At 50.9% G+C, this 27,608-nt stretch overlaps 1 protein-coding gene across 14 annotated transcripts in view; it reads left to right on the top strand.

Annotated features, from left to right (window-relative positions):
• The window catches only part of FOXN3 (forkhead box N3), a 452,985-nt gene that overhangs the window by 316,652 nt on the left and 108,725 nt on the right, over positions 1 to 27,608 (top strand). For all 14 annotated transcript variants that reach the window (XM_070796763.1, XM_070796769.1, XM_070796757.1 and 11 more), the window contains one exon: positions 1,147 to 1,211. In XM_070796763.1, coding sequence (XP_070652864.1) covers positions 1,147 to 1,211 — 65 coding nt within the window. The remainder of the gene's footprint in view (positions 1 to 1,146; positions 1,212 to 27,608) is intronic.

The following is a 27,608-nucleotide window of genomic DNA, read 5'->3' as shown; positions in this document are numbered from 1 at the left end:
GCTCCTCACAAGTCCCCATACCTGCTGTGCCGTTTGCATCCCCGGGAGTGAAGTCTTGGTCAGCAGGGTGTGTCCCTGACATCTCTCCTCCTTGTTAACAAGTTGCATTATTGGAGACCCTGATTGACTCTAGAAGCATTCACTGTCGAGTCCTTCAGACTTTTGTTCTGTATATGTGTGTGTGTGTGTGTGTGTGTGTGTGTGTGTGTGTTCATGTTCGCCAAACTTCAGACGTGTATTCAGACCCGCTTTTTTATTTTTTTTTAATGTTGAAGGTGATTGATAATGCCTTAACCAGGATCGTTTGCCACATTCTATTTTGGAGAAAGTAATTTATGCCACCTCTGGGGCTGGCTGTAGTAACAGTTTTGACTAAGTGCTCACTAACATTAATCTCAACCAATCCTTGATTTAGAATCACCTCCCTTCCACTCCAAGGATATTTTCCTAAGACTGGCTAGGTTATAAAGTTTTTCACTGGGTGTCTTAAAACAGTGAAAATGCTGGTCTATAAATGTAATAAAGTGTCTTTGTGATGCATTGATCTTTCCACTTTTCTTGCCTCTCCTGTTACAGAACTGTGAGTGGTAACATAGCTGCAAAATGTTTTATAGGATACGGAGTGCAACATTGTAAGCCAAGAAATTGAAAACGGGAGGGGAGAGGGAGGCGCTCAAGGTCAGATCTGTGTGTTAAGGGTGGTAGCAGAAACGCCAGAAGGGAAACGTGCCTTTGCACTGGGCCATTGGCACCGGAAGTGGTGGAAAACCTGCTGCCCTCAGAAGACATGGATGGGAGTTCTTGACCTCATGAAGTCATAAAGTGAGGAGCAGTTTAGCGAAAGTTGAGAGCTTTGGCGTTGAACTGAGGTTGCCCTTCTGTTTGCTTGCAAATGGTTTCCGTGCCCGAGAGAAAGAGGAGGGTTGAGACGGTGATCAGAATACCCACACAGACGGGTTCTGCGCTTTGGAAGATGAAGCCCACTCATCATTCAAGGAGCCTAACGCTCTCCAAAGCTGCGTTTTCGGAGGGCGTGGATACTGCAGAGCTGGGACGGTGTTTGGAAGCCACCTGGACGTGTTTGTAGGCCGTCCCCCGAGCGAGTGTGGACGGCTCTTGCTCACGCTGCTTTCTCTTCCGTTTCAGCACATCAGGTCCACCCCTCTGGCCAGGCAGCACCTTCTTCAAGAGGAACGGAGCCCTCCTGCAAGGTAGGTCTCTGCACGCCCCCGCCCCCGTGCCCCCACCCTCCTCGCAGAGGGGGACTCCTGCCCCCTGCCTGGGTGACTCCTGTGGGGTGGCCCTGTGTCTCCACGTCTCTTCTGTCCTCCCCTTGTCTCCTGGTTGCTGTGACTCGTTGGTCTGAGATGAGACGGTTTCTTTGGTCTGTCGTCACTGGTCAGATTCGAGAAGCGCTTGGCTTGCTTTGGTGAAATTGGAATTACGCATAATGATGTCATGGTGAGAGATGGGTTGAGAAAACCGCAGTCAAACCCTGTTACGGATTGCCCGTGCTTGGGCTCCGAGGAATGCTGTGGGTGTTTGGGCGCTCGGGCCTCGTGCAGATGCACTTCTTGCTTGCTGTCCGACATCCATGGGTGCCCAGAGGGTAACTGTGGCGGGTTCAGAGGTTCAGAGGTCACACCCGTACCTCGTGTCCCTGCAGGCGTCAGTTGCGGGGGGCCCAGCGGGGTGTTCTCCCTGCTGTCCATTCTGTCCTCAGCTGCCTGACAACTTCCTATCCCGTGCGCTCAAGGAATTCAAACTGCCTTTCATCTCTAATTTTGCTGTCAAGCGTCTTTAGAAATGGCCACAGTCAAAGAAGACTATGTGGCTAAAGATAGCAAGATGCCTGCTGTCTACTTTGAGAAAGTGTTTGGGGAGATGACCATTCAGAATGCCTGCCCTGCAGACCAGCTGGAGTCGGCTGCCCCCAAGGGTCTTGACTTGGCCTTGCCGCTAGCCTCTCTTGACTGGCTGGGCCTCACAGGGGCACCACTGACCCGAAGCAAGTGGGTTGCTGGTGCCAAGAGCTTCGGACCTGTCCTGGGCTCTAGGTTGAGGAGTTTCAGTGAACCTTGGTTGGTTGAGAGCTGCTAAGCCTCTTTTTCTTAAAAGTACACGCCGAGGGTCAGCCATGTGGGGGAGAGCAGACTGAAATGCAGCTAAGGAAAGAGGTATTTAACTTCAGGTTTCCAGAGTGGCTCAGGCAGCTGTGAGAGATGCCGTCACCTTTGTGAAGTTGTTCTCAAGGCCATACAATTGCACGCTTTTTTAATATAGCCTGCGAAACTGGGGACTTAAGACTTCTTTGTGTCTTTGCTTGATCCCAGTGAAATTTAGGCAGGCAGGTCTGGTTAATTCTGATTTTAATAACCGTTATAGATATCCTATTTAAGAAAAAAATTGGAAAATGCCTCCACTTTCAAATATTGACATAATTTAAAAAATATATACTCAACGCTGCCTTCAGAAAGTGTAAATGATGAGCCTTTGGGTTTTCTCGAGTGGATTTCAAAGTTGTACGCATCTTTATTTTTCCTCTAGACCTGTAGCAATGATATGAATGTCATTCATGGTTGGATTGTTTTCACAAAAGTGATTTTATTTACTGAGAGCATTTTCCTACAGGGTTTTTATTCATTAAGTTCCACATTAGGGAAGATTTGCTCTAAGCATGTTAGTGTTTGGTTATTTCTACGGGGCACATGCATGAGGGAAAAATTGGTATGGTTTCTGAAGTTGAGCGATTTCATCGTGAGATTCTGTCTCATTGGGTGGTAGACATCGTTTCTGTTCTTTAGAGGGTTAAACATTCCTAATTACTCTTAGGCATTGAGAATTGAATTATTACAGATTTCAGATGCTCGTTGAATCCACATCCAATTCAGTACGTCCTATTAATTTTTTTTTGTACCTGTGGAAATCAGGATCGTGGTGAGAATTTGGGAGTGGGTGGAGATTTATTAATGGTGTTTCCTGTTTCTTCACTTGCTGTATCTGTATAAAGAGTTTGCGAGACACGTACATCATGGTAAGATTTTTAAAACTATGTGTATTCTTCTAAATTAATACCTTTTTATTTTATTAAGGTATTTATTAAGGATTTACAATGTTGTATTAGTTTCTGTTGTACAACAAATTGATTTGGTTCTGAATCTATATATACACGTTTTTCATATTCTTTTCCATTGTGGTTGCTCACAGGATATTGAGTGGAGTCCCTTGCTCTACAGTAGGACCTGGCTGTTGATCCATCCTGATGTCACAGTTCGCACCTGCCCGTCCCAGACTCCAGGTCCCTCCCTCCCCAGCCTCTCCCCTCCCTCTTGACCACCAGAAGTCTGCCCGCTAGGTCTGTGAGCCTGCTCCTGTTTTTTAGATATTCGTCGTATGTCGGGGTTTCTTTGGTGGACAGTGCTCATTAAGAAGTTGCTGATGTTCACGAACAAAAGTTTCACAGTAAAGACAGGGGCAGAGAAAGAAGGGAGCTGCCCAGTCATGCCAGCAGAAGGTTTAGCTTAGGATCAAGTAGAAGAAAGCGTAGCCGATTTATGCCGCTTTCTCGTCTTTGTACTTGATATTTTCCGTATATGTCCACTTTCTTCTTTTAGTGTCTGTGGGAAGCAGGAAGATGTTTTCCTGGATAATCAGGCTGGGAGAGAACTCTGTTACTAGGATCAGTCACAGGCATAGGGACAGCAGGCCAAGAAGATGCCTTAAAGAGCTGAGTTCTAGGAGCAGAGTAGAAGGTGAAGCTTGGTCACACACGGACCCAGTGGCCGGCCAGCAAAGCCCAGCTGTGACCGTCGGCCCTGATGACAGGCAGAACCAGCGGAACCAGGCTGCCCCGGGCCGGGGAGGACCTGCTCTGTGGCCTGGCCCTAGGGGCTGAGACTGGAGGAATCTAGAAGCTGCAGAAGGAGCAGATAGGTCAGTTACTTCAAGGGTTGAGCCTTGGTTTTGTCAGGAGGGAGGGCACATGGGGCCGCCACTTCCTGGGAGAGCTGACACTTGCTCAAGGCCTTGGAGAAAGGGTTAGAGGGGGGTGGTGCCCAGAGTGGCGCAGCGCCCGGAGGGGGAACCACCGGAGCCCGCGGGCACGAGAGGACAGGCTGAGAGTGCTGTGGGGCTCCCAGCGTGGAAACAGGGCCTTGTGGGCACTTTGCAGTCATGCCTCAGGCACTCCAGGGTGTGTCTTAGGAGAAAAGCTTCCAAAGAGGAAGTAATGGAAGGACAAGCCTGAGCCCAGTGGAACCCGGTAGCCTAGTGGTCGCAGTGGGAGCTGGCGTGCATTGTCTGGTGGCCACTTGGTTTCTGAGCTGTTGAGCAGGGACGCAGCACAGTTATTTTTTTCCAGCGTAAAACTGATTGCAGGAATCAACTGGAAGCGCTGGAGGTGCTGCCAGTGCGGCCTCTGGGATCTGGTTCTTGCAGGGTCACTGGCAAGAGGGCCTGCTGATTCATCTCACGGTTTTGAGGATAATGGGCTAAGATTTGGTTTGGATTACACCAGGCACGGGTACTTAACATAATTGGTCATTTCATCAATTCACAGTATTTATTTTAAATGCCATTTAGGCTGCAAGAGACAATTTTAGGACATTCACAGTCTCGGCGGGTAGAGAGCACTTCAGATCTTGTACAATAGACACCTAGCTGAGCGCCAGAAGGGACCAGCCCTTTGTTTAAAGGGGACCCAGGATGGAGCCCAACAGATGAGCGTGGCTCGTTCCGAGCCCTCAGGAGTGGCCAGCTGACAGGTGTCCCCGGCTGTCCCCTCTGCCTGTCTCTGCGTGTCTCTGTGATGATCTCTGGGTGTGAAATACGTTTTTTAAACTATCTTTAAAAAAAGCCTTTTGGTTGGAGTATGATTGATTTACAGTGTTGTGTTAGTTTCAGGCATACAGCAAGGCTTCAGTTATACATACACATATGTCTGACTCTCTGTGACCCCATGGACTGTGGCCCACCAGGCTCCTCTGTGCATGGGATTCTCCAGGCAGGAAGAGTGGAGTGGGTTGCCATGCCCTCCTTCAGGCGATCTTCCTTATCCGGGGATCAAACCTGAGTCTCCAGTGCCTCCTGCATTGGCAGGCAGGTTCTTTACCTCTAGCGCCATCTGGGAAGCCCAGATATACATATATCTATTCCTTTTTAGACTCTCTTCCCCTATAACTTATTACAGAGTATGGAATAGGGTGTCCTTGTGAAATATGTTTTAAAATTTCTTCAGTTCAGTTCAGTGGCTCAGTCGTGTCTGACTCTTTGCGACCCCATGGACTGCAGCACACCAGGCCTCCCTGTCCATAACCAACTCCCAGAGTTTACTCAAACTCATCTCCACTGAGTCAGTGATGCCATCCAGCCATCTCATCTGTCGTCCCCTTCTCCTCCCACCTTCAATCTTTCCCAAGATCCGGGTCTTTTCAAATGTCAGCTCTTTGCATCAGGTGGCCATAGTATTAAATTTTCTTAGGTAAATTAAAATTTCTTAGGTATTAGTAATAACATCTTATTTTCTTAATGAAAACGGTATTTTATGTGTGTGTCTGTGTGTTTTTTCCCCCTTTTGGAACTCCCGAGCCCCAACCCTTGTCCCCCTGCACACATATACACACGTATTCCATTCAATCGTTCAGACTGAAAATTAGGTTCCTTCATTTAAACGTCAGCCGTGGTTGAATTATTTTAGTGGGCCAGCGACCCCTAGTCAGAGGCGGTCCTCAGCCCTGGTCTGACCCTCCTCTGCTCCCGGGCAGGCGCTCCCTCCACCGTGCGGGTCATCCCTGCTCCTGTTCCCGCCGGGCCTCGGATCCTCCACGTCCGCCTGCCTGGGGCCTTCGTGGGCTCTGCAGGCCCCCGAGCTCCGCACGGGCTTTTGTTCGGAGAGAAGCTGCTGCCTCCGCAGCTCTAACCGCTGACCGCGTGGGCCCGGCCTCACCTTTGCTCTCTGTCTCCGCGCCTCAGGCGGGGATGGGGCTGGAGTCCCCTGGGGAAGCCCGCCGGGCGCCAGGCAGACCCCGCCTCCCCGCTCTTCTCGAAAAGCCCTTCAAACCCCGATGCGCCCCCTCGCCAGGCAGACCTGCACCCTCTCGGCCCTCCTGGGTGGGGCCGCTGTTACTAGCGCTGCTCCCGCAGGACGCAGGAGTGGAATTCGAATAAACCCCCTAACGCGCAGGCAGATGCTTCTCTCCATTCGCTTCTGACAGCCCCCCAGCTGCACTAGTGAAATGGGAAGAAGACCTTCCAGGCGTTTCCCTCGCGCAGAGCAGGACAGAGCCGCCACAGGCCGGGAGCAGACGGCGGAGAGGCCGCCGCTCCTTCCGCCGGGCGCGCAAGGAGCTGGGAACCCTGCCGGGAGTCGGATGTGCCCGGAGGTGACTTGCTTCAGACGCCAGGTTCCCAGGGGCTTCACGGACTCACTCTGCGGGGAGTCCTACTGTGTGTCTGCTCCACGACACTGACCGCTTACTCTGTTCCGGAGCTCCTCTGCGGGTTTTTCCAGCTGAAATGTGTGCGGTGTAGTGCCTCTCTTTGGTGTATTTGCTGCTGTGACAGACTCCACAGCAAGTACTCAGTGCATCAGAAACGAGTTCTAGTGGATGGAGCCGTGCCTTACCAGTGACCGACCTGCTTGGGGTCCCAGCTCTGCTGCTTGGTAATAACCGCTGTGACCCGACAGACCTCATGGCATGCCTAGGGTTTCATGTTCTTGCCTGCGAATCAAGGAGTGGACCTCAGAAATGGCAGGGGTTTCCCGTAGATGACCGCGCTGGTCTGTCCTAGCAAGGTCCCCAATGTGGGTCGAAATGGTGTTGAGGCTCAGCCCAGTGGAAGGAGTGTTTCCCTTCAGCAGATGGTCTGAGGAGAGGAGACAGGTCCGTGGCTGCTGGCTACATCCTGATCCTCGAACGAGGCCTTTCTCAAAGGTCTCAGATAGTAGCGTGCTCAGTGGCTCAGTCACGACCCACTCTCTGTGTCCCTGTGGACCGTAGCCCGCCAGCCTCCTCTGTCCATGGGATTTCCCAGGCAAGGATATTGGAGTGGGTTGCCATTTCCTATCAGAGGATCTTCCCAATCCAGGGATCAAATCGGAGTTTTTTGCATCTCCTGCTTTGGCAGGCAGATTCTTTACCACTACCACCATCTGGGAAGCCCTGTGGGAGGCATCGTAGTACAGGTTTGGACAACGTGGAAATGAACTGTCTTGGCTTCTTGGACATTGGGCTCACCCTCTCTGTGGGGATAATAATAGACATGCTTGTCTCGTAGGGTCCTTGTGGGACTCAATGATGAATTCGTATCAGTAAAGCATTGAAGTGAAGTGAAAGTCGTTCAGTCGTGTCCGACTCTTTATGACCCCAAAGACTATATAGCCCATGGGATTCTCCAGGCCAGAAGACTGGGGTGGGTAGCCTTTCCCTTCTCCAGGGGATCTTCCCAACCCAGGGATCGAACCCTGGTCTTCCACGTTGCAGGCGGATTCTTTACCAGCTGAGCCACCAGGGAAGTCCTAGTAAAGCGTTGAGAACATGCTGAATTCCCAGAGTTTAGTTATTATAACATTTTACAGAACTGTGAATCTTAGGAAAAGAGGGCTGACGTCCCAAGTGTGGTGTCCTGTGCTGTTCATCTTCTCTTCTGTAACTTCCCTTGTCCACTGAGGGTGGCTCAGACGGTAAAGAATCCCCCTGCAGTGCGGGAGACCTGGGTTCAGTCTCTGGGTTGGGAAGATCCCCTGGAGAAGGGAATGACAACCTATTCCAGTATTCTTGCCTGGAGAGTTCCATGAACAGAGGAGCCTGGCAGGCTACAGTCCACGGGGTCGCAAAAAGTCAGACACGACTGAGCGACTAAGCACACACACAGTGATTCTCAGAACAGGGCAAAAAACGGGATATTCCAGATGGATTTCTACATGGATCTGAAAGACAAGTTGTTCACCTCTTTATATTAGATTCCTTTCAAATAGGACTGCTTCCCGGCGAGTTCCCTGGCTTACAAAGACTGAGTTACATTCTTTTCTTTTCTTTTTTTAAAATTTTATTTTATTTAACTTTACAATATTGTATTGGTTTTGCCATATATCAAAATGAATCTGAGTTACATTCTTTTCTGTTTGATTGTGTTACACCCAGCAGGAATGTAGATTTCCTTAAAAAGAGCACAGATTCAGCACCTCAGCCCAGGTTTGAATTCCTTTGTCTCTAAGAACTGGCTGTTTGCCCTTGGGCCTCAGTTTCCATTGTCTGTAAAATGGGGCTATGGGTTGTGCTCCCCAGAATCTTTGCAGAGATTAAAGGAGGGTGTGAACATGAAAACATCCGTCCAGCTCAGCACGCGACCCGACACCTCACAGATACCCAATAGTGAGAGTTTGGCTTTATTTTTTAAAGGTTTACTTGACTGTTTGGGCTGTGCTGGGCGTCCTGTGCTGGAAGGCCTTTCTCTGGCTGTGGCGAGCAGATTGAAACAGTGTCCCTTGCATTGCAGGGTGATTCTGAACCACTGGGCTGCCACGGAACTCCAATAGTGAGAGTTTTTACCCTTTGACTATTTCTTGCTTGAGGTTTTTGATCCTTAATCCTGGCTGTGTATTCAGGGTGCAAAGTTTCAAATTTCCTCAGAGGAGTGGGCTCCCACACTGCCCGTCTTGGCAGGACCTCGGATCCTGCCGCCAGCCTTGCTGGCGGTTCTTTCCTGGTGGCCCCAGGAGTGTGCAGGGCCACGTCCCTCCTCCAGGCGCATCCGTCTTTCTCTGCATCCAGACCCTGGTTTTGTTCGCGCTCCTCCTGCCCCTCCCCCTGCATTTCTTTCCCGTTTGGTTGGAGCCCCGGGCTCTTTGGCCTCTTTCATCTAATCTGCTCCACAAGCTGACTCTTTTGTCTGTTTTGCAAAGAGGGAATTCACCTAATGCAGAACTCTCTTGATTCCTGCCCCTAGGCACACCCGTTTTCAAAAAAAAAATTAGAAATAGCAGAAAGGGAACAAAAACACCTCTCTACGTTTCCCCCGCAGCGCTGATAGCCTTCTGTCTCCTTCTGGCCTGCAGAAGCCCTTTAGGTTTTTCAGAGGAGCCCTTATCTCTTGGCGTGTTTCTCTTACTGTTCTCACTGAGTTATTTGTAAAGATATTTATGTAACTGGAATACAGTAATAAAGTCACCTGACGGTTTTTGTTTACTATCAAGTGGAGTTTCGGGGTGGTGTTCTGCTCTTCTCATCACTCACGTTCCGTGTGGTCACTGAGAATATGCTCGTAAGTTACTAAACGGACGTGCATTTCTGTTTTATTTCTACTCCAATCTTTTTTTTATTGAAGCATAGTTGTTATACAATATTTTATAAGTGCACCATATAGTGATTCACAGTTTTTAAAGGTTATGCTCCATTTATAGTTATTATAAAATATTGGCCATATTCCCTGTGCCGTATAGTATATCCTTGTAGCTTAGTTTGTATCCGACAGTTTGTGCCTCGTCGCCGCCTCCCCCTCCCCACTGGTGAACACGAGTTTGTTCTGAGTCTGCTGCTTTTTTCTTCCATTCACTAGTTTCTTGTATTTTTTAGATTGCACATATGCGTAATACAGTATTTGTCTTTCTCTGATTGACTCAGGAAATGCAATTTTAAGAGAAGCCTCTGGCCAGTTCTGACCCTCACTGTCTCCTGGGACTCCAGATTCATGCCAGCTTCCTGACATCGCCAGCCTGGCACATACGCTGAGAAGCCTCGGTCACATAGCGTGTACTTTCCTATCTGACTTGAGTTTCGGCCAGTCTCCATCCCACTGCGCTTAGTAACCCCGTTTGTGAAAATCCAGCATTGAGGCTGGCCCCATAGACAGAAATAGGGCCGCTGGGCGGAACTGCCGGCTCTCCACGGGACCTGATGTGCAGAGCTCCCTCTGGGCCAGGCCCCTCCCAGATGGGTGTGTGTGAGTTACGCATGTGTGAACCAGTTCTGCTGTTTCAGGAGGATGTGTAAACCAAGGCGGGACTTCAGTAGAAGGAGGGTGGATAGGAGAGGGCGTTCTATAAGTTGTCAATCCAGAAGTGATCGTAGAACTTACAGGCATAGATGAGAATTTTCAGGGGGTTGTCGAATGAAAAAGAGGGAAAAGGTTCCATCTTTCAGACCTAACATTATGGTAGGAAGAGAAATGTAGCTGACAGCAAACAGCCATGACATTGAAGAAGCCACTTGGAAGCTGGAGGCAATCACTGAAATGAGGAGAAGGAGCTTCAGAGAGAAGGGGCAGGCCGGAGCGGCCGATGTGTGGAGAAGCTGGAGGAGGTGGGAGGCAGGAGTCTAGAGAAGAGCCCCCTGTGGGCTCCGATGGTCAGAGGGCCCCACAACCCTTAGGGCGTGACCGCTGGGCTACCTTCTGTCTCTAGGATCTGCCTGTTCCAGACACCTCCCCCAGACAGAATCAGACCCTGTGACCTTTCATGTCTGGCTGTATATATTCCTTACATTATTCTGTATTCAGTTCAGTTAAGCCACTCAGTCGTGTCCAACTCTTTGCGACCCCATGAACTGCAGCACGCCAGGCCTCCCTGTCCATTACCAACTCCTGGAGCTTGCTCAAACTCATGTCCATCGAGTCAGTGATGCCATCTAACCATTCATCCTCTGTCGTCCCCTTCTCCTCCCGCCCTCAATCTTTCCCAGCATCAGGGTCTTTTCAAATGAGTCAAATGAGAAACAGGTGGCCAAAGTATTGGCGTTTCAGCTTCAGCCTCAGTCCTTCCAATGAACGCTCAGGACTGATCTCCTTTAGGATTGACTGGTTGGATCTCCTTGCAGTCCAAGGGACTCTCAAGTCTCCAACACCACAGTTCAAAAGCATCAATTCTTTCGCTCTTAGCTCTTTTTATGGTCCGTCTCTCACATCCATACATGACTACTGAAAAACCATCACTTTGACTATATGGACCTTTGTTGGCAAAGTAATGTCTCTGCTTTTTAATATGCTCTCTGAGTTGGTCCTAGCTTTTCTTGCAAGGAGCAAGCATCTTTTAATTTCATGGCTGCAGTCACCATCTGCAGTGATTTTGGAGCCCAAGAATATAAAGTCTGCCACTATTTCTACTGTTTCCCCATCTATTTGCCATGAAGTGATGGGACCGGATGCCATGATCTTAGTTTTCTGAATGTTGAGCTTTAAGCCAACTTTTTCACTCTCCTCTTTCACTTTCATCAAGAGGCTCTTTAGTTCTTCTTCACTTTCTGCCATAAGGGTGGTGTCCTCTTTATATCTGAGGTTATTGATATTTCTCCCGACAATCTTGATTCCAGTTTGTGCTTCATCCAGCCCAGTGTTTCTCATGATGTACTCTGCATATAAGTTAAATAAGCAGGGTGACAATATACAGCCTTGATGTACTCCTTTTCCTATTTGGAACCAGTCTGTTGTTCCATGTCCAGTTCTAACTGTTGCTTCCTGACCTGCGTACAGATTTCTCAAGAGGCACGTCAGGTGGTCTGGTATTCCCATCTCTTTCAGAATTTTCCACAGTTTGTTGTGATCCACACAGTCAAAGGCTTTGGTATAGTCAATAAAGCAGAAGTAGATGTAGCCTTACACCTTAGGTACTATGACTCCCATTTTGCAGATGAGAAAAATAAGTCCCAAAACAGTTGTCCTTCTTACTGTCCTGATCCTGGTCTCAAGCCAGGATCAGAAGCCTGGACTCACACATCTTTGGCTCAAAATGGCATCAATGTTTCTAAACAGCTTTCCACTTCAGATGTTTAGACAATCTGCAGTGTTTTACCTGTTGGGGCTGCAGAGAATCCTGTTGTAATGCTTAAAAGCACTTTATAACAATGAGGCAAAAAATAGAAACGCATGTTTGCGTTGTCTTCTTTCACTTGAGTAGTTGAAAAGCTTCGTTTCGTCCTTTGCCCAACGTGCCATGTGCGCTCAGTCGTGTGCGACTCTCTACGACCCCATGGACTGTGGCCCGCCAGGCTCCTCTGTCCGCAGGATTCTCCTGGCAAATATACTGAAGTAGGTTGACGTTTCATTTCTCCAGGGGATCTTTCCAACCCAGGAGTCGAACCCCAGTCTCCTGCATTGGCAGGTGGATTCCTTACCACCAAGCCCTCTGGGAAGCCCCATTGTCCCCACATGTGACTAGTATAAACAGCTGACTTTAGGATATCTTAAAGAGCAAGGAAGAAGAGAAAGGGAAATCCTGAAATTAGTCATTCAAAAATTAATGCAAAGAGGGCCCACCTCTTAATAGAATGAATACTTTACTTGAGGTTATATGAATCTTATACTAGGGGATACAAAGAGATGATAATTCGGGAACAGGGCTGTTTCCTTATGGTTGAATTTTTGGAGCATTTAAGTGTGTTCCTTGTCTGTTAAATTGTATCATTTAGATGATAAAGAGTATACGGCCTTGGATCGTATCGTACTGCAAAGCCTGCTTTTATCAAAGTGCTGAATCTCACAGTGCAGTTGGAAACGTCAGCCCCCTTGAAGTCCCGTTTAACTGTGTGTGAATGGAAGTTTAGAAATACTACAAGGCAATTGCCAAGAGGCTTACAATGAAGAAGGATGTTTTAGAAGCAGCTCTGGGGAATGTTCATGTCACAGTTGTGAACGGAGAAGCATCCACCTGAAAGCTGCAGGAGGTCAAGTTTGTGTTCCTGTTTGGTTCCCTTGACGACCGAAAGGTGTGGCCAGGACTGGGCAGCCCTAGGTGCAGTGCGTGTCGTAGGTCAGCAGTGTGTGCTCGTGTGCGAGTGTGTGTGAGTGCACGTGACCCACGCATCCCGGCTTTTGTCCCCAGTTGTTCTGCGTTCACAAGAGGACGTCTCCCCTGCCCCTCTTCCTCTGCCGCCTCCATCCCATCAAAGACAGTGTGAGGATGAAAGTCCGGAGTCTTCAGATGAGTCTCCCCCAGCCCATTCCCTGCCTCGCTGCCTAATTTCTGTCTGACCTCGGAAAACTCACATAAACTTCTTCCGGCTGCTATGAAATGCGAACGCACCAGTCTTGCCAGGTGAATGCAGGTACGTGTGAAGACTGGACGGTGATCCGTGCGGCATCCTGGCACGTGTAGGTGCCCCAGGTGTGGGGAGGCCGTGACCGGGAGAGGAGAGTGTGGGGCTCGAGGCCGGCCGGCCTCAGGCGCGAAGACCCCGCCCCCACCCCCACTTGCTGCCCACCATCCACCTGACTTCGAGCAGCTCGTCTGATCGTTTGTGACTTTCCAGCCAGGAAGACAGACAGTAGTGCTTCCTTGGCTTTTGTGGAAATTAAAACGGTGTATATATGAATCTGCCTGCAATGCAAGAGACAGGGGTTCCATCCCTGGGTTGGGAAGATCCCCTGGAGAAGGGAGTGACAACCCACTTGTCATTCTTGCCTGGAGAAGTCCGTGGACAGAGGAGCCTGGCGGTCTGCAGTCCATGGGGTCGCAAAGGGTTGGACACGACTAAGCAACTTTTTAAAATAAAAAAATAGCATATGTACAGGGCTGGCACCGTGCCTGGGTATTATCGTGTTCAGGAAGTAAAATTCATTATGTATACAATAGCATTTCCATACTTTCCGAAGGTCTTCAATTCTCCCCACCCTCAAACAACAACATGAAAATACCCTTGCCCGGTTGAACGGATGTTGTATCTTCAGGAATGTTTACGACTGTGTTCAGTCTCTCTGAAACTCTTCTCCATGGAGGCAGATGCCCGCAAGGTGCCCACCGGAGGAGGAGAACTTGCGCCCTCACCAGCTGCGCTCATGGACCCTGTTGAGTGACTGAGGTCTTGCAGACGCGTGACACAGAGAAAGGAGTTTCCCTGGGGACGGGTTGGAGTAGCTTGTGGTCTGTTCTCCTGTTTCTCCCTCTCAGCATCTTGATTGTGCCGGAATGTGGACTGTTTGCAGCGACTGGTTCGAAAGACAGGAGGGAGGAAGGAGAGGCTATGCCATGATACCAGACTTCAGGGCTTTGTTTGCAGGTCGTGTGGAACTAGCCCCCGCCTCACGGCCACAGTCACACACGTGGCCGGCTCCTCTCTGCGCTGCGATTGCTCTCCGTGCGGCATGCTCAGACGCTCTCGTTCGTGGCCGGCCCCTCTTCGCACTGTGATTGCTCTCCGTGCAGCATGCTCAGATGCTCTTGTTCGTGGCCGGCCCCTCTCTGCGCTGCGATTGCTCTCTGTGCGGCGTGCTCAGATGCTCTGGTTCGTGGCCGGCCCCTCTTCACACTGCGATTGCTCTCTGTGCGGCGTGCTCAGATGCTCTCGTTCGTGGCCGGCCCCTCTCTGTGCTGCGATTGCTCTCCGTGCGGCGTGCTCAGATGCTCTCGTTTTGCACTGCATGCACCTGGCAGGGAGGTGTCAGAACCACAGGTCCGTGCCTGATGACCTGTGACATACAGAGAGGCCAGTCCTGGGTTTATCATCTGTGTGAACCGTATTTCTCAGACTCTGAGAGACTTCGTTCTTTTAAGTTTCACTGTGGTTGGGAAACGAAACCATTATGAGCAAAGTTTTCATTTTTAAAGTTTTGCAGCTGCCATAGGCCCTAACTGGGGTGCTCACAGCGGCTACATGGGTACCCATAGCCATATCAGGGCATCAGGGGCACCTTTCTTCTCTTGTGGGTCCCCCTATTTGCGCGCATGCACACACACACCCACACCCACACACATGTAATGCTGCAACGAAATATTTCAAATGAGAGGTACCAAGTTTTTCCAGGAGCTGCCTGGCCTTGGCCATTGTTGGAGACATGGGTACATGGTCCAGGCCAGAGTCCTGCCCCGATCTCCCTTCTCTTGAGTGTTAGGGCTCTGAAGGATGTGCCGGCATCACCAGGCCTCCTGTGTAGGCTCAACCAGGGTACAAGAAATGGCAGCGAAGAGAAGGCGCGAGACCACTCTGCCACGGCCCTTCCTGTGTTTCGTCCAGTCAGTTTACTTAACCCAGCTTGATTTGGGATGGGGGAGTTGTGTGCGTGTATACCCAGGAGTCCTGACAAATAAAGACTCTAAATGAATACTATCCGCTCAGCTCCATATGCATAGCACCGGTGATTTCTGTCAGTAAAATGCCAGCCTGTCCATTGTCCTGGGGAGTGCACATCATGCTGACGTCATGCTGAACCGGGAGTCCCCAGCTGAACCATGGTTCAGCCGTCTTTTGAGAGAATATGAGATGAGCTTGGAGAGCTTTCCAGAGATGGTGACTTGACTTAAGCAAACCAAGCAGGGTCTCGATCCTGTGACTCGTCTCTGTGACAGTCTCCCTGCCCCCGCTCAGCTTTGCCTTTAGTGGGATAGGCTCAGAGGCCCACGTCAGGTTTGTGGATACCCGGTGGCTGCCAGCAGCCTCTTGGGCTGCAGACTTTGAAGCCTGCTTGCCTGAGCGTTCCCCCAGAGAAGCTCCCTGGTACTTCTCAGTGTTCCTACAGAAGAGCTGTAAGTAGACAAGCCTGACCGCCTGGGACCACACTGCGGTCTGAGGAACCGGAGGGTGGTTCACTCAGAAGCTTGCAGACAGACTGGGAGGTGGAAGGGTCTCAGATGCAAGTTGGGGTCATTTCTCAAAGAGGAGAAGAGGAGCTGTCCTTTACAGCAGTGCAGCCAGTTTAAAAACCAAAGCAGCGGACGGGACGTTAGGTCACGTCTGCAGGTATGCATGGCCAGCCAGAGGAGGTCAGAGGCCAAGGGCAGATCTTCCCCTTTGAGACCCTAACAGCCTCCTTATTGTGAGAAGGGCCGGCGTCCGTGGGTGCAGGGTGCCAAGGTCTCAGAGGGTTTGGTGGCGCCAGTCAAGTCATTTCCCAGAGGCCCAGAATCTCAGATAAAGGTGACATTCACCTTAAACAGATTACTTGCACTAGACCTGTCTCCTTGGTGACGAGGGAGACAGAAGGCGGGACACAGCTGCCTTTTACTGAGGGTTGACTTCAACTGACCAACCTCAGAATCTTTGGAAATTTCTCTCAGCAGCCAGAGTGGATTCCCCCCCGAGTCCTCACTTCAGAGTCCAGGATGCTCGGCCACGTAACGTGTTAATCAGCCGGGGAGGCCCTAACGAAACCCCGCAGACCGTGGGTGGGCGGAGGGGACGCGTGCTCACCAGATCCGCCGCCTGCCCCTCTGGACGCCGGCGGCAGCAAGCTTGCTTCCCCCGGGCCTCCCGGGGCCTGCAGGCAGCCACCCCTCGCTGCGCCCAGCCCGGCCTCTCCTGTGTCTGTGCGGGTCCTTGCCCTCTTCTCTCCCCCTGAGGATGCTAGTCCCGTCGGATTAGGGCCCCGGCAGGATCCCACTGCTCTGGAGCCCCACCCTCTCGTTCTGTTTCATTACCTCCTTGGAGGCTCTGTGTCCAAATTCAGCCGCATTTGGCGGCGTTAGAGTTTCAGCGTATGAATTTGGGGAGGGGGACACGGTTCAGCCCGTGATAGTGACTTACACATGTACATTTCACGAACATTCCTTGATTTCCTACAGGGCACCAGCTACCCCCGGCGGTGCGTGGACCTCTGGGTGTTTTGCTGGGAGACAGAATCGCTAAGAAGCCTGCGTGGTTCATGCCAGTACAGAAGCGCACAGGCTCTGGGAGGGTGGAGTCGGGGCTCAGGGAGGCTTCACTGAGGGGCGCTGCTAGTGCAGTGGGGGCTGTGGACTCCGCGACACTGTTAACCGTGCCCACCTCCGTCACAGCGTCACCCGGGGCCCCGGGACCAAAGAGGAGTCACGCGAGAGCCACGGCAGAAACACTTAGCCCAGCCCACAGAGTCATGGAGCCCACCCCAGAGGCGCAGGCCACTGACGAGTGCACAGACTTGGGATGTACATGGGCTGGAGAGCAGGGCTGAGGTGGGGGGATCCAGGATGCAGGTGGGAAGCTCACCAGGCCCTTTTCAGGCAGCTTCCCCCGATTCCCTGCAGGAGAGAAGAGGGGAAGATGAAAGGCTTGTTGGGAGATTTGACATGCGCGGTAGAAGGTGGGTTCGACTCTGAGGGGATGGGAGTGGCGGGTGGTGGCGACTTGGGTTGCGTGGTGCAATTTAAATCCTATGATGAAACCAAGTGTATAAAGAGGGCTGATGAACTAAGAGCCCAAGTCCATGAACATGGGAAGCCCCTGTATGGTGGTGCCCATCACAGCACGTGGTCACAGTGGAAGCTGGTCAGGGTGACGTGGATCATAGCGGTCATAGCTGGGCTGGAAAAGGATGCGGGCAGCTTTGCCGGGTGGGTGAGGAGCGAGGCAGACCCAAAAGCAGCTTTGGGTGGAGGCAGCCGGGCAGGTGAGAGATTGTAGAGCCTCACATACCAATAGGCTGGCTGCTCTGCCTTTCTCTCATTACCCCATCTGCTTAAGAAAAATAATAATAATCACGTGTTAAATCAGTATAATTTGAAGAGTAATTGGGTAATGAAAATCCAGTTCAGAACCCGAGATGGAACCTCTTCAATTTAACTTGCCCGTTTCCAACTTAATTTTCAAAATTAAGATGCCTCTCATGAGTCTCAAAATTGTTCACAATCCAGAGTGTAGTGAGGGGAGGAGAAGATGCTGAGTGAGAAAGTGGATTCCATGTCAAAAACTGCCCTGCTGTGTGTGTGTGGTGTGTGGCCTGTGGATGTGTGTGTGTGGTGTGCATGTATGCTGTGTGTGTGTGGAGTGTGTGTGTGGTGGGTGTAAAGGGGGGCCCCAGGGGTGGGATGGCCCTTCTGTGCACAAGGACATCTAACTGTAAACAGCATTTGTTGGACGTCTGAATCCATTAGTTTGGAGGAAAATGCCGTTGTCTAGAGGAGCACTTACGCGGCAGAGCTGAGTCCGTCACTGGAGGGACCGGCTTTGACTCCTCACTCTAAGGTCCTCACAGTCAGTGTCTGTCTGTCTGTCTGTCTGTCTCTCCCTCTTACACACACGCACACCTGCACATTCATTTACACACATTCCTCTTGGCTCGCTCAAATACTCAACTCTGAGGTGCTCTTTCTCTGTCTGCAAGATCAGGACGTCACCGCCTGCCTCTCAGGCAGCAAATGGACCCCCCACGAGCCGGCGCTTCGCGCTCCTGGGCTCAGGGCTGCGCCCCCAGCGTTCACAGGGGAAGTGGGCAGAAAGCAGCCAAGGTTCCCGTTATCCTTGGGGCGCGAGGTCGTGACTGCAGGTGTGGAGGGGCTCCTGAGATGCCAGTGTGTTTACCTAGGTGCCGGTTACCTGGGCACACTGAAACTTAACTGAGCCGAGTACGTATGTGGACTTTGCTGGGTGTATGTGACTTCAGTCAAACGTTTCAAAAATGATGTGGCAACAAAAATGTCATTACACCTGCTTGGTTTCAGATTATTACTATGCACATGGAGTGAACCTCAGAATTCTAACATGATTAAAAAAACAAGATTGTCATAGATTTTATTAAATCAATGAGCTAAATTAAAGCTGGGTGAAACAAAATAATGAGAATTTTTCTCACAATTCAAGTGTGTTTTATTAAAGCCCACCAAACCCGCTTGTTATTGATATTGTTAATACAATATTTAGATTCCATTTTGAACCTGCCAGCTGGCAAAGATTACTGAAACGTCAGTCTTTTCTGAGACTACTTTGTTTGTTTTTTAACATTCATAACCAGAGTTAGGTTCTTAAATGTAGGTTAAGATGAATTTGTGCTGCTGCTAAGTCACTTCATTCGTGTCCGACTCTGCGACCCCGTAGACGGCAGCCCACCAGGCTCCCCCGTCCCTGGGATTCTTCAGGCAAGAACACTGGAGTGGGTTGCCATTTCTTTCTCCAGTGCATGAAAGTGAAGAGTGAAAGTGAAGTCACTCAGTCGTGTCCGACTCTTCGAGACCCCATGGACAAGTAGCCTACCAGGCTCCTCTGTCCATGGGGTTTTCCAGGCAAGAGTACTGGAGTGGGATGCCATTGCCTTCTCCATAAGATGAATTTATGTGACTATAAATGGCACTAGGAAAAAAATGAAAAATCTTTATCAAAAACTTTGAGAAGGTCTTTCCCAAAACACATAGGAGACTCACATAAACTGTAAAAGTTTACCTAAACAAAAGTGTTATTTCATTCTGTCATAGTATCTTGATGGATAAATATGTTGGTAGCGGAATTGAACTAGAAGTCATTATTTAAACCTTGAAACTTCGTAGATAGGATTTTGCTAACAGAAAGCATTGTGTTTGAAAATGTTTGAAATTTAAAAACAAGCAGGCCCAGCTGGGGCATGGGCAATTTGGATAAAAGGGGTCAGAAGATACAGATTTCCAGTTAACAAAATTAAAAATTTGGGGGGTGTAATATATAGCATAATGACCATTTAATAATACTGTGTTTGAAAGTTGCTTAAAAAAAAAGATCTTAAAAGTTCTTATCACAGGAGACAAAAAAATTGTCACTGTGTCACTGACTATAATGATTATCTGCAGTGTATACAAATAATCATTATGTCGTACGCCTGAAACTAATGTAATGTATGTCTATTATATCCCAGTTTAAAAACAAAAGATAAGAATAAGCCAGGCCAGTTGCACCGAGATTTGTAACTGCCAGAGGAGTACAGAACAGCCAAGATCCTTTTCACCTGAAAGCACATAGAATTGTGGTTGTATCTTGAAGATTGATTTTAAAAAGAGGACCCTTCTCTGCAGTGTTTGTCGAAATGATTAAGGTGTTCAGGAACGCCTGTCAGACCACTGAACCATTCGTTACCTTCATTTAAACTCCTAAGTCTCTATATCAGCCCTTTTGTAAATACTGTCTCAGTGGCTAATGCTGCCTCTTACATGCTCAGGTCTTTCAAGAATGTGTTGTAATAATAGTAATTTTTAAAAATCTTAGCATCATTTTCATGATAGTACTCAGGCCTGAATTTTGTCTTGTGTGTTCCCAAGTCAAAGACTGTGACACCCCCCTATTTCAGGGGCAGAGGGAATCTCAGATTTGTCTGTATGTGCTTTCCGCAAAAGAGTTAAGACAGTACGACGGCGTATTTTCTTCTTTCTTCGGTAGACTGAAGTGCCTTCACGTTCTGATTTCGATTAGTGTGACTGTTGAAAGTCCGCAGGGCACACCTTCCACTGCCAGCAGCATGGTGAGCCTGGCTCTCTGTAGGCGCAAGTAGAAATTGCAGCTGCAGCCCGCCCTGGGTGTGAGCCCAGCACGCGGCTTCCGGTATGGCCCGGAATCTGAGTGAGGCTGACCCCAAGACACATGCGTCAGTGAGCAATGGAAGGGCCTCCCCCGAAGTGTTCGTCGTATTGATACTTACCTTGAGCCGTGGAATCACGCGTAGGTGTTTACTCACTTTCTGCTGACTGCAGTAAGGTTGTGTGGGTTAGACAGAGAATAGAAAAGAGTAAACTACAACCGCTGGTTTTCTTCACTAGGTTACTGTTCATGGTTAGCTTGGGCTTCCCTGGTGGCTCAGTGGTAAAGATTCTGCCTGCTGACGCAGGAGGTGAGAGTTCAGTCCCTGGCTCAGGAAGATCCTCCCGGAAAAGGAGACGGCAAGCCACCCCAGTATTCTTGCCTGGGAAACCCCATGAACAGGGGAGCCCCGAGGGGCATGGCGCACGGGGTTGCAGAAGAGGAGAACCCAGCTTAACGACTAAACAACAACAGCGGTCAGTGTATATCTTCCAGACTGAGCAGGGAGATGGTTAAATCTCAGAACGAAGAAGCTTTAGACCCCATCCCCTCACCACGCCTAATGTATGTACCTGAGACTTCTTTCTTTTTTAACAATTTGAGCCCTATCCTTACATTGTTACGTGAAAGAAATAACAACCAACAGAACGACAAAAACAGGTCTAGTGGCCCATACCCTTGAGGTCCAGACCAAAGCTGGATGCACCCAAGACCACGCCAGCCAGGAGACCCTTGGCTGGTACCCCTTCCGGACGCAGACGGGCAGAGTTAGGGCTGAGGAGGACCGGAGCCCATCCAAGGCAGTCACCAGAAGCATAGCATGGTCTTCTCTGCAGCCCGGGGTGCTGGTCCAGGCTGCCCCGGGGGCTGCAACCCTCTGGGATTCTCGGTCACGTCAGAAGCGCTCCTCCTGGCTCTGCCTGGGAGCACAGAGCCTCTCCCAGGCCCAGGAAGGCGCTTCAGTGGCGCATCATCCTTTGCTCATGCTGGAGCGCAGGCAGCATCTGGGTGGTGAGTTCAGTTAAAAGCCTGGAGGAGGGTGATGTGGAGGCAAAGGCGCGCGGGTCGCCTGCTGTTCCCAGGACTCTGAAGCACTGTTCCGTGTTTACAACAACCGGAAGGAAAAACGTTCGGGTTTTCTAAATGATCCGTTCATACTTGAGGCCACGGACTTCCAGGATCTGTTATTACTTATCTGTAGTTTTGCAGACCAACTTGATAATGTTTCCTTGAGGACCAGAAGTTCATGTGTGGATCTGCTGAATGGGATTAAGGGCAGCAGGTTCAGAATTGAACTTGAGGAGTCCTGATTTTGAACACGTATGGTTGTTTTTATTTTACTTAAAAATGCTCATCACCTTAGAGCACGTTTAATATGCAGCGCTGCATATGCGAGCGTGCTTCCCGGTGTTTGGGGACACCTGGGGCCGTAGGAGGGTTTCCGTTGGGGGAGGTGACCCCAAAGGTTTCCTCAGAGCCCCTGTCTGTACTTCAGTGCTCCTTACCATCTGCTTCAGGGCTGCTGTGCAGCAAAACGCTGCGTGTCAATGACTGTGTTTAATTAATCTGTCCAACATATCCCACCTTGTTCCAAAAAGAGTTTGCAATAGCTTACAAAAAGGCAGCACAACTAGAATTCTTTTTTTATGGTCATACTGCTATCAAAATAAAGGGAAAAGGGCAGGATACCGAAGATAAAATTAGAGGATAACATTAGTATATAAAATTAATACCCTAGGTCCTTTGTTTCGGTTTAAAGAATAGAGTGGTCAGTCACGAGTGTGGCTCTGAGGTTCCTGGTCGCCAGGGCAAAGAGTGCAACATAATCAGGTGTGTGGTTTAAATGTTCAGGGGATTAAAACCAGCTTGTTACTGAAGAGAAATACAGAGGTGCCTGGTACTGAGTTGTCCTTTAGGTCGTCAGAGAGACAACCCTTAGTTATGTAGCAGGGTGCATCCTGCTGCCTAAGACTGTGCCTCGTTTCCTAGGCGGTTTTCTGTGGCATCTTCAGCCAGGGCAGTGGCAGCGAGGTGTTTAGAAGCTCTTCAGTGACGGCCCCAGGGTGTTGCCGTCTTTAGTCGGGATGGCCTAGTCTGGGGTAGGGCCGTGGAGTCTGTAGTTTTAAAAGCTTCCGGGTGACACCGATGTACAGACAGACTTGATAAGCTCTGTTTTAGGTAACAGAGGAAAATGTAGCTAAACCAGGTAAGGGCCCAGAGCTGGAAGCAGTGGTTTGGTGAGATGTAAGTGATGCAGCGCGCGCGAGGCCCAAGCCCACCCCAGGAACTGAGTCTGGAGCTGGAGGAGGGGCGGCTGGGCGAGCCGGGGAGGACAGGGCGCATCCCAGGGCAGGCCTCTCTCCCTGCATTCTGTAGCCCTCAGCCAGCTGGAGTTGGGAAGAGGAAGCCATAGGATTGGGAAGGTGTACTGTGTGGGAATAAAGGCATTTGAAGGTCAGGTACACTGAGTGCGGGCTTCCCTGGAGGCTCAGAAGGTAAAGACTCTGCCCGCAGCTCCGGAGATCCAGGTTCGATCCTGGGTTGGGAAGATCCCCTGGAGGAGGGCATGGCTACCCCCTCCAGGATTCTTGCCTGGAGAATCCCATGGACAGAGGAGCCTGGCAGGTTACAGTCCATGGGGTCACAAAGAGTCTAACACAACTGAGTGACTGACACTACATTGAATATATATCTTTAAATTGGGTCACTTTAATTATTGGTTGTATCTATCGGTATTGAATATGAATTCTTTCAACTAGAATATATAACAAGGTTTAGAAAACATTTACGGTCAGTAGGCCTCCAGCGGTGCAGGCTTGATCGCAGGGGCTGCTACTGACTAACCTCGCCCATTGAGGCCCCAGCTTTGAGCTTGACCTGAGCCTGACCTCGCCTAGCCCTGTGGGATGACGCGTCGTCTCCCAGTCACCGCTGGGCAACTGGGGGGAAACGACGGGGGGCCTGGGGTCTGCTCCAGAGTTGCCCGTTCCCGGAGCATCCAGAGCTTGGTGGTCCTTCATGGTTGTTCAGGCCCGTTTCCTTCTCCTTTCTTCTTTCTCTTCCTCCTCCTCCCCCACCGCTTTGCTGAAATAAGGTAGAATGTGAAATCAGAAGTCTGTCTGCTTGAACTAAGGGCCGGGGACCCAGAGTCCCAGCCTCTCCCACCACCCCGTGTCCCCCTCAGGAAGGCAAGGAGCTCCCTGCCGCTCCGAGCAGTGGCCTGCAGCATGTCTGCGATGTGACTCTCGGCCCCGTTAGTCAGGGCTCCTGTGTGTGTGCAGAGACATTCCAGTTTTCAACCGGAAGACAGGTGATTGTTGTTCAGTCGCTCAGTCGTGTCCAACTCTCTGCAACCCCATGGACTGCAGCACGCCAGGCCTCCCTGTCCATCACCAACTCCCGGAGTTCACTCAGACTCACGTCCATCGAGTCAGTGACGCCATCCAACCATCTCATCCTCTGTCATCCCCTTCTCCTCCTGCCCTCAATCTTTCCCAGCATCAGGGTCTTTTCAAATGAGTCAGCTCTTTGCATCAGGTGGCCAAAGTACTGGAGTTTCAGCTTCAGCATCAGTCCTTCCAATGAACACCCAGGACTGATCTCCTTGAGAATGGATTGGTTGGATCTCCTTGCAGCCCAAGGGACTCTCAAGAGCCTTCTCCAACACCACAGTTCAAAAGCATCCATTCTTCAGCGCTCAGTCTTCTTTATGGTCCAACTCTCACACCCGTGCATGACTGCTTCCTATTTCATTCTTTATGAAGTCTCAATTACTTTTACAAATAAGAAAAATGATGGACAAATATGGAGTCTCTGCTATGGTATCAGGGTATGATGCACAAGTGCACCTGCCTCTTTCTTTTCATCCGTGTTTTCTGAAGAATAACTGCTCCTTGGAGAGTTTTCATGGTACTTGAGTCATGCCCTTTGTGTGATGCTGAGGTTAAATTCAGGAGAAGACCTGTTATGGCAGAGCATCTCACACCAGGACCTCACCTGGAAATCAGAGCAGCCTTGCAGACTTTTTATGGTGTGAATTCGGCGGGGTGGGGAAGCCCCGATTTTGAGAGATTTTTCTCATCTAGCCTCCTCCCCCAGGATTGGATTATACACAAATTGGTACTTACAGGTGGTAACTGGTTCTGTTCTTAAAAGATTTCTCTAGAGGATAATTTTTCTACTTTCTTGAATAGTGTGTTTCAGCCTGAATTTCTGGAAGGAACTTCTTCCACTCTTTAATTTGAACGTCTCTTCTTACGATTTCAATATAATTTCCTTCCACGCTCCGTGAAGAAGCAAACAGGAAACAACAGCATGGGCTGGCCCCTGCGTCCTGGTTGCTGCCCTGGAAGTGTCCCCATCGCCTGCAGTACCCGTGGGCTCCGTGGGCAGATGGCGTGACTCAGCCTCGGCAGTGGGGTGGGTGTGTATCCTGATGGCCCATATGTGCCTGTGAGTCGGCGGAGGAATCGATGGCAGTGATTAATGAGGGTGTCTGGCTCCAACCCCCGGTTACCCCAGCCGCATACGTGCAGGGCGGGTGGCAAGGAGGGATTCATTTCCCAACTGAACAGTGGAGCTTTTCTCTGCTCAAAGGCAGCTCATTTGTTGTGGTTTGTGCAAGGATCGGAGTGGTTAACTCCGTGTGTTTTCCTCCTCAGCTAACCTACACACAGAAGACAGTCTGGTTTTCAGATTGACCAGGTCTTAAATGAATAATCGAGGAGTCTAAACTCCCTTGCATTTTATAGGTTCTGATTCTCTGAAAAGAAGACTCTCAGAGGTCCCACCTGCTCAGGCTCCCTTTGGCGGGATATCAACTATGGTCTCTGCCAGGTTTTCCCTGAATAATGAATGAGGCAGTGTGGAGCAAGTCAGAAATAGAAATCAATAAAGCTGAATTTCTCCAGGAAGAGGCGGCCCTGCAGCAAACTGATAGTGAACAGTGAGGCCAGTGGGCGCCAAACACAGTCAGGCACAGCCCCACGCTCGGCAGAGGGACAGAAGCCTCCGGACTCGGGATCGGGGTGCAGGCCACTCAGAGGGACTTGGGGTGGGGGAGCGGGGCGGGGGCGGGGGGAAGAGGGGCGGAGCCCAGAGCCCAGCGTCTTCCAGGCCGACAGAGCAGCACCCCCTGCACCGAGCTCCCGTGAGCCAAGCACCAGACGCCTTCATGAATCCCACGTGTGCAGCTGCGTGGCTGGAAGAGACCCACACGCGGCCTGTTTGTCCTGGCTCCGTGAGATTCGGCAGGACCGAGAGGTCTGCAGAGACACCCTGGTCCTTGCCCCTGGCCCCTCGCGCTGAGCTGTCCTTCAAGAGTCTGCCCACGTGCAGCCCCCACCCCCACCCAAGGTGGGTGGGCGCTCGCAAAAAAAGCCGCTTGGAACCCCGGAGACGGATTGATTTTAGTCTGAGGGAGATTGAAACGCGTTGTGTGGAGAGCCTTTTTTAAGTGCCAACGTTCTGTGAAGGTCCACTGGGGTCTCCCCTTTGAAGATGATGGCAGCACCCGTCAGGAGGGTGTGGGGATGGCTGGCAGGCAGGGCAGGGCCGGGCCAGCTGATTCTACGTACTTGGCAGGCAAGCAGCCAGAATCCTTCTATTAAAGGCGTTCTAGGTGTCCACCTTGGGTAAGTGCTCAGGCTCCTTGTGAGTCCCCATCAGCCATGGGCAGGGGTTTTGTGCCTTAGGTACTTTGGGACACTAACCAGAAAAATGGTTTTAGAGGTGAAGGGAGCGCTCGCTGTGCAGAAGGCACGGATGGATTCTCACACAGGAATATCCTCCTCCTTGAGGACACTGATTAGGGTCATGTTTCCCTGAAGGTCCCGCTGTGAGGACATCTGAGCCTCGGTGCCAGGCCTTATGAATGGTTTGGTTCAAATCCTGTTTGGATTATGCTGCAGGGTACTTTGAAAAGAGCCCTGGACTCAGAGCATGGACTTGTGGTTTCATCTGCACACCTTGCCTTCGAGCTTCCTGGGTGGCGGTAGTGGTCAAGAACCCGCCTGCCAAGCAAGAGACGTAAGAGGGATTTGATCCCTGGGTTGAGAAGACCCCCTGGAGGAGGGCATGGCCACCCGCTCCAGTATTCTTGCCTGGAGAATCCCATGCACAGAGGAGCCTGGTGGGCTACAAAGAGTCAGACACGACTGAGGCGACTTAGTAGGCATATACAGACCACGCCCTCAGAACCAAATTGGTGGAGTGTGTGTTCAGCTCTGCACCTGATCTGGGTGAGTGCATTGCGCGGCATCATTTCTTAGGTCCCATCTAGCCTCTGGCGTGCTGTGTTTTCAAGAATAGACCTTTGCCCTAGGACTTTTTGTATTTAATTTTTCTGGCCAGCTCGGTACTGTTTCTGACATAAAGTGAGTCAACGCTTGGAAAATGAATGACTGAATGAACCCAGTCCAGCAGCGCTCATCCGAATGGAAGGCCTGAGTCTGATACAGGCGTGGAGCGCGCAGTCTCCTCGGGTGTGACCGCAGTGCGCACTATTAGAGGCCTGGGCACCTTGAAGCCCTGCACTCGCAGAGAGGAGAGCGGAAAGTGGCGGCGTGGGCCCGGGGCTCGTGGAAAGAGAGGCGGCTCCGAAGACACCGGCCATGACCCCGCGCCCCGAGCCTTCTCTTCCCCGTGAGGACTCCCTGGGCGCGGCGTCCCGTGCTGCTGGGTGTGGGCGGTGGAGACGAGGCGCCCCCTGGCCCGGTAGCTTAGCCTCCTCCGGGACACTTCAGTGTGCACATGCGCCGTGCTTGGGAGATCCAAGCGGAGGAATCAAAAAGGCTCTGGATCGATACAGGAGTGTCATTAAAGCACTTAGCTCTCCCACGGAGCCCCGCTAAGTGCCTCTAATGCAGTTTTCGGGGGGGGGGGGTGATGGATCGACGGGGGGTCCCCCCGGGCCACAGCCGGCAGGGTGTGGACAGACAAGGCGGCCTTGAGAGCTCTGGGTTGGAGGAGGTGAAGGGCGCCGGGCAGGCGTCCCGGCCGAGGCGTGTTCAGGAGCACAGTGTGTGAATGACCCCCCACCCCCCGCGGTGGGCACTGGCCCCTGGGCCTGGGGGTGGGGGGCAGGTCTGGCACACAGATGGGTTTTGATCGTCAGACAGAGTGATTTTGAACACACAAATTCATTGCCAAGGCTCCAGCATGAGGACTTTTCTCGTCCCTGTTCAGATTTCCAGCTTCTCCTGACGCTTGGAGATGTGGCCTCTCTGGGCCCCCTCGCCCGGGGCCAGGAGCTGGCTGGACCTGAGTGGCCTTGATGTCCGGGGACTTGCTTCTTAACCTCCACAGCCTCCAGCTCACTCCGGCGTTTGCCTCTGAGTCGCTGGTTAGAAGGCGAGTTTCTGGGAAATAGTGCAGATTCGGGCAACTAACTCAGCCCATGGACAGAGGAGCCTGGTGGGCTGCAGTCCATGGAATCTCGAAGACACGACTGAGCGA

This window comes from Bos indicus, chromosome 10 (assembly GCF_029378745.1).
Source record: "Bos indicus isolate NIAB-ARS_2022 breed Sahiwal x Tharparkar chromosome 10, NIAB-ARS_B.indTharparkar_mat_pri_1.0, whole genome shotgun sequence".
Lineage (NCBI taxonomy): Eukaryota > Metazoa > Chordata > Mammalia > Artiodactyla > Bovidae > Bos > Bos indicus.
This window is presented reverse-complemented; position numbering and strand designations above follow the sequence as displayed.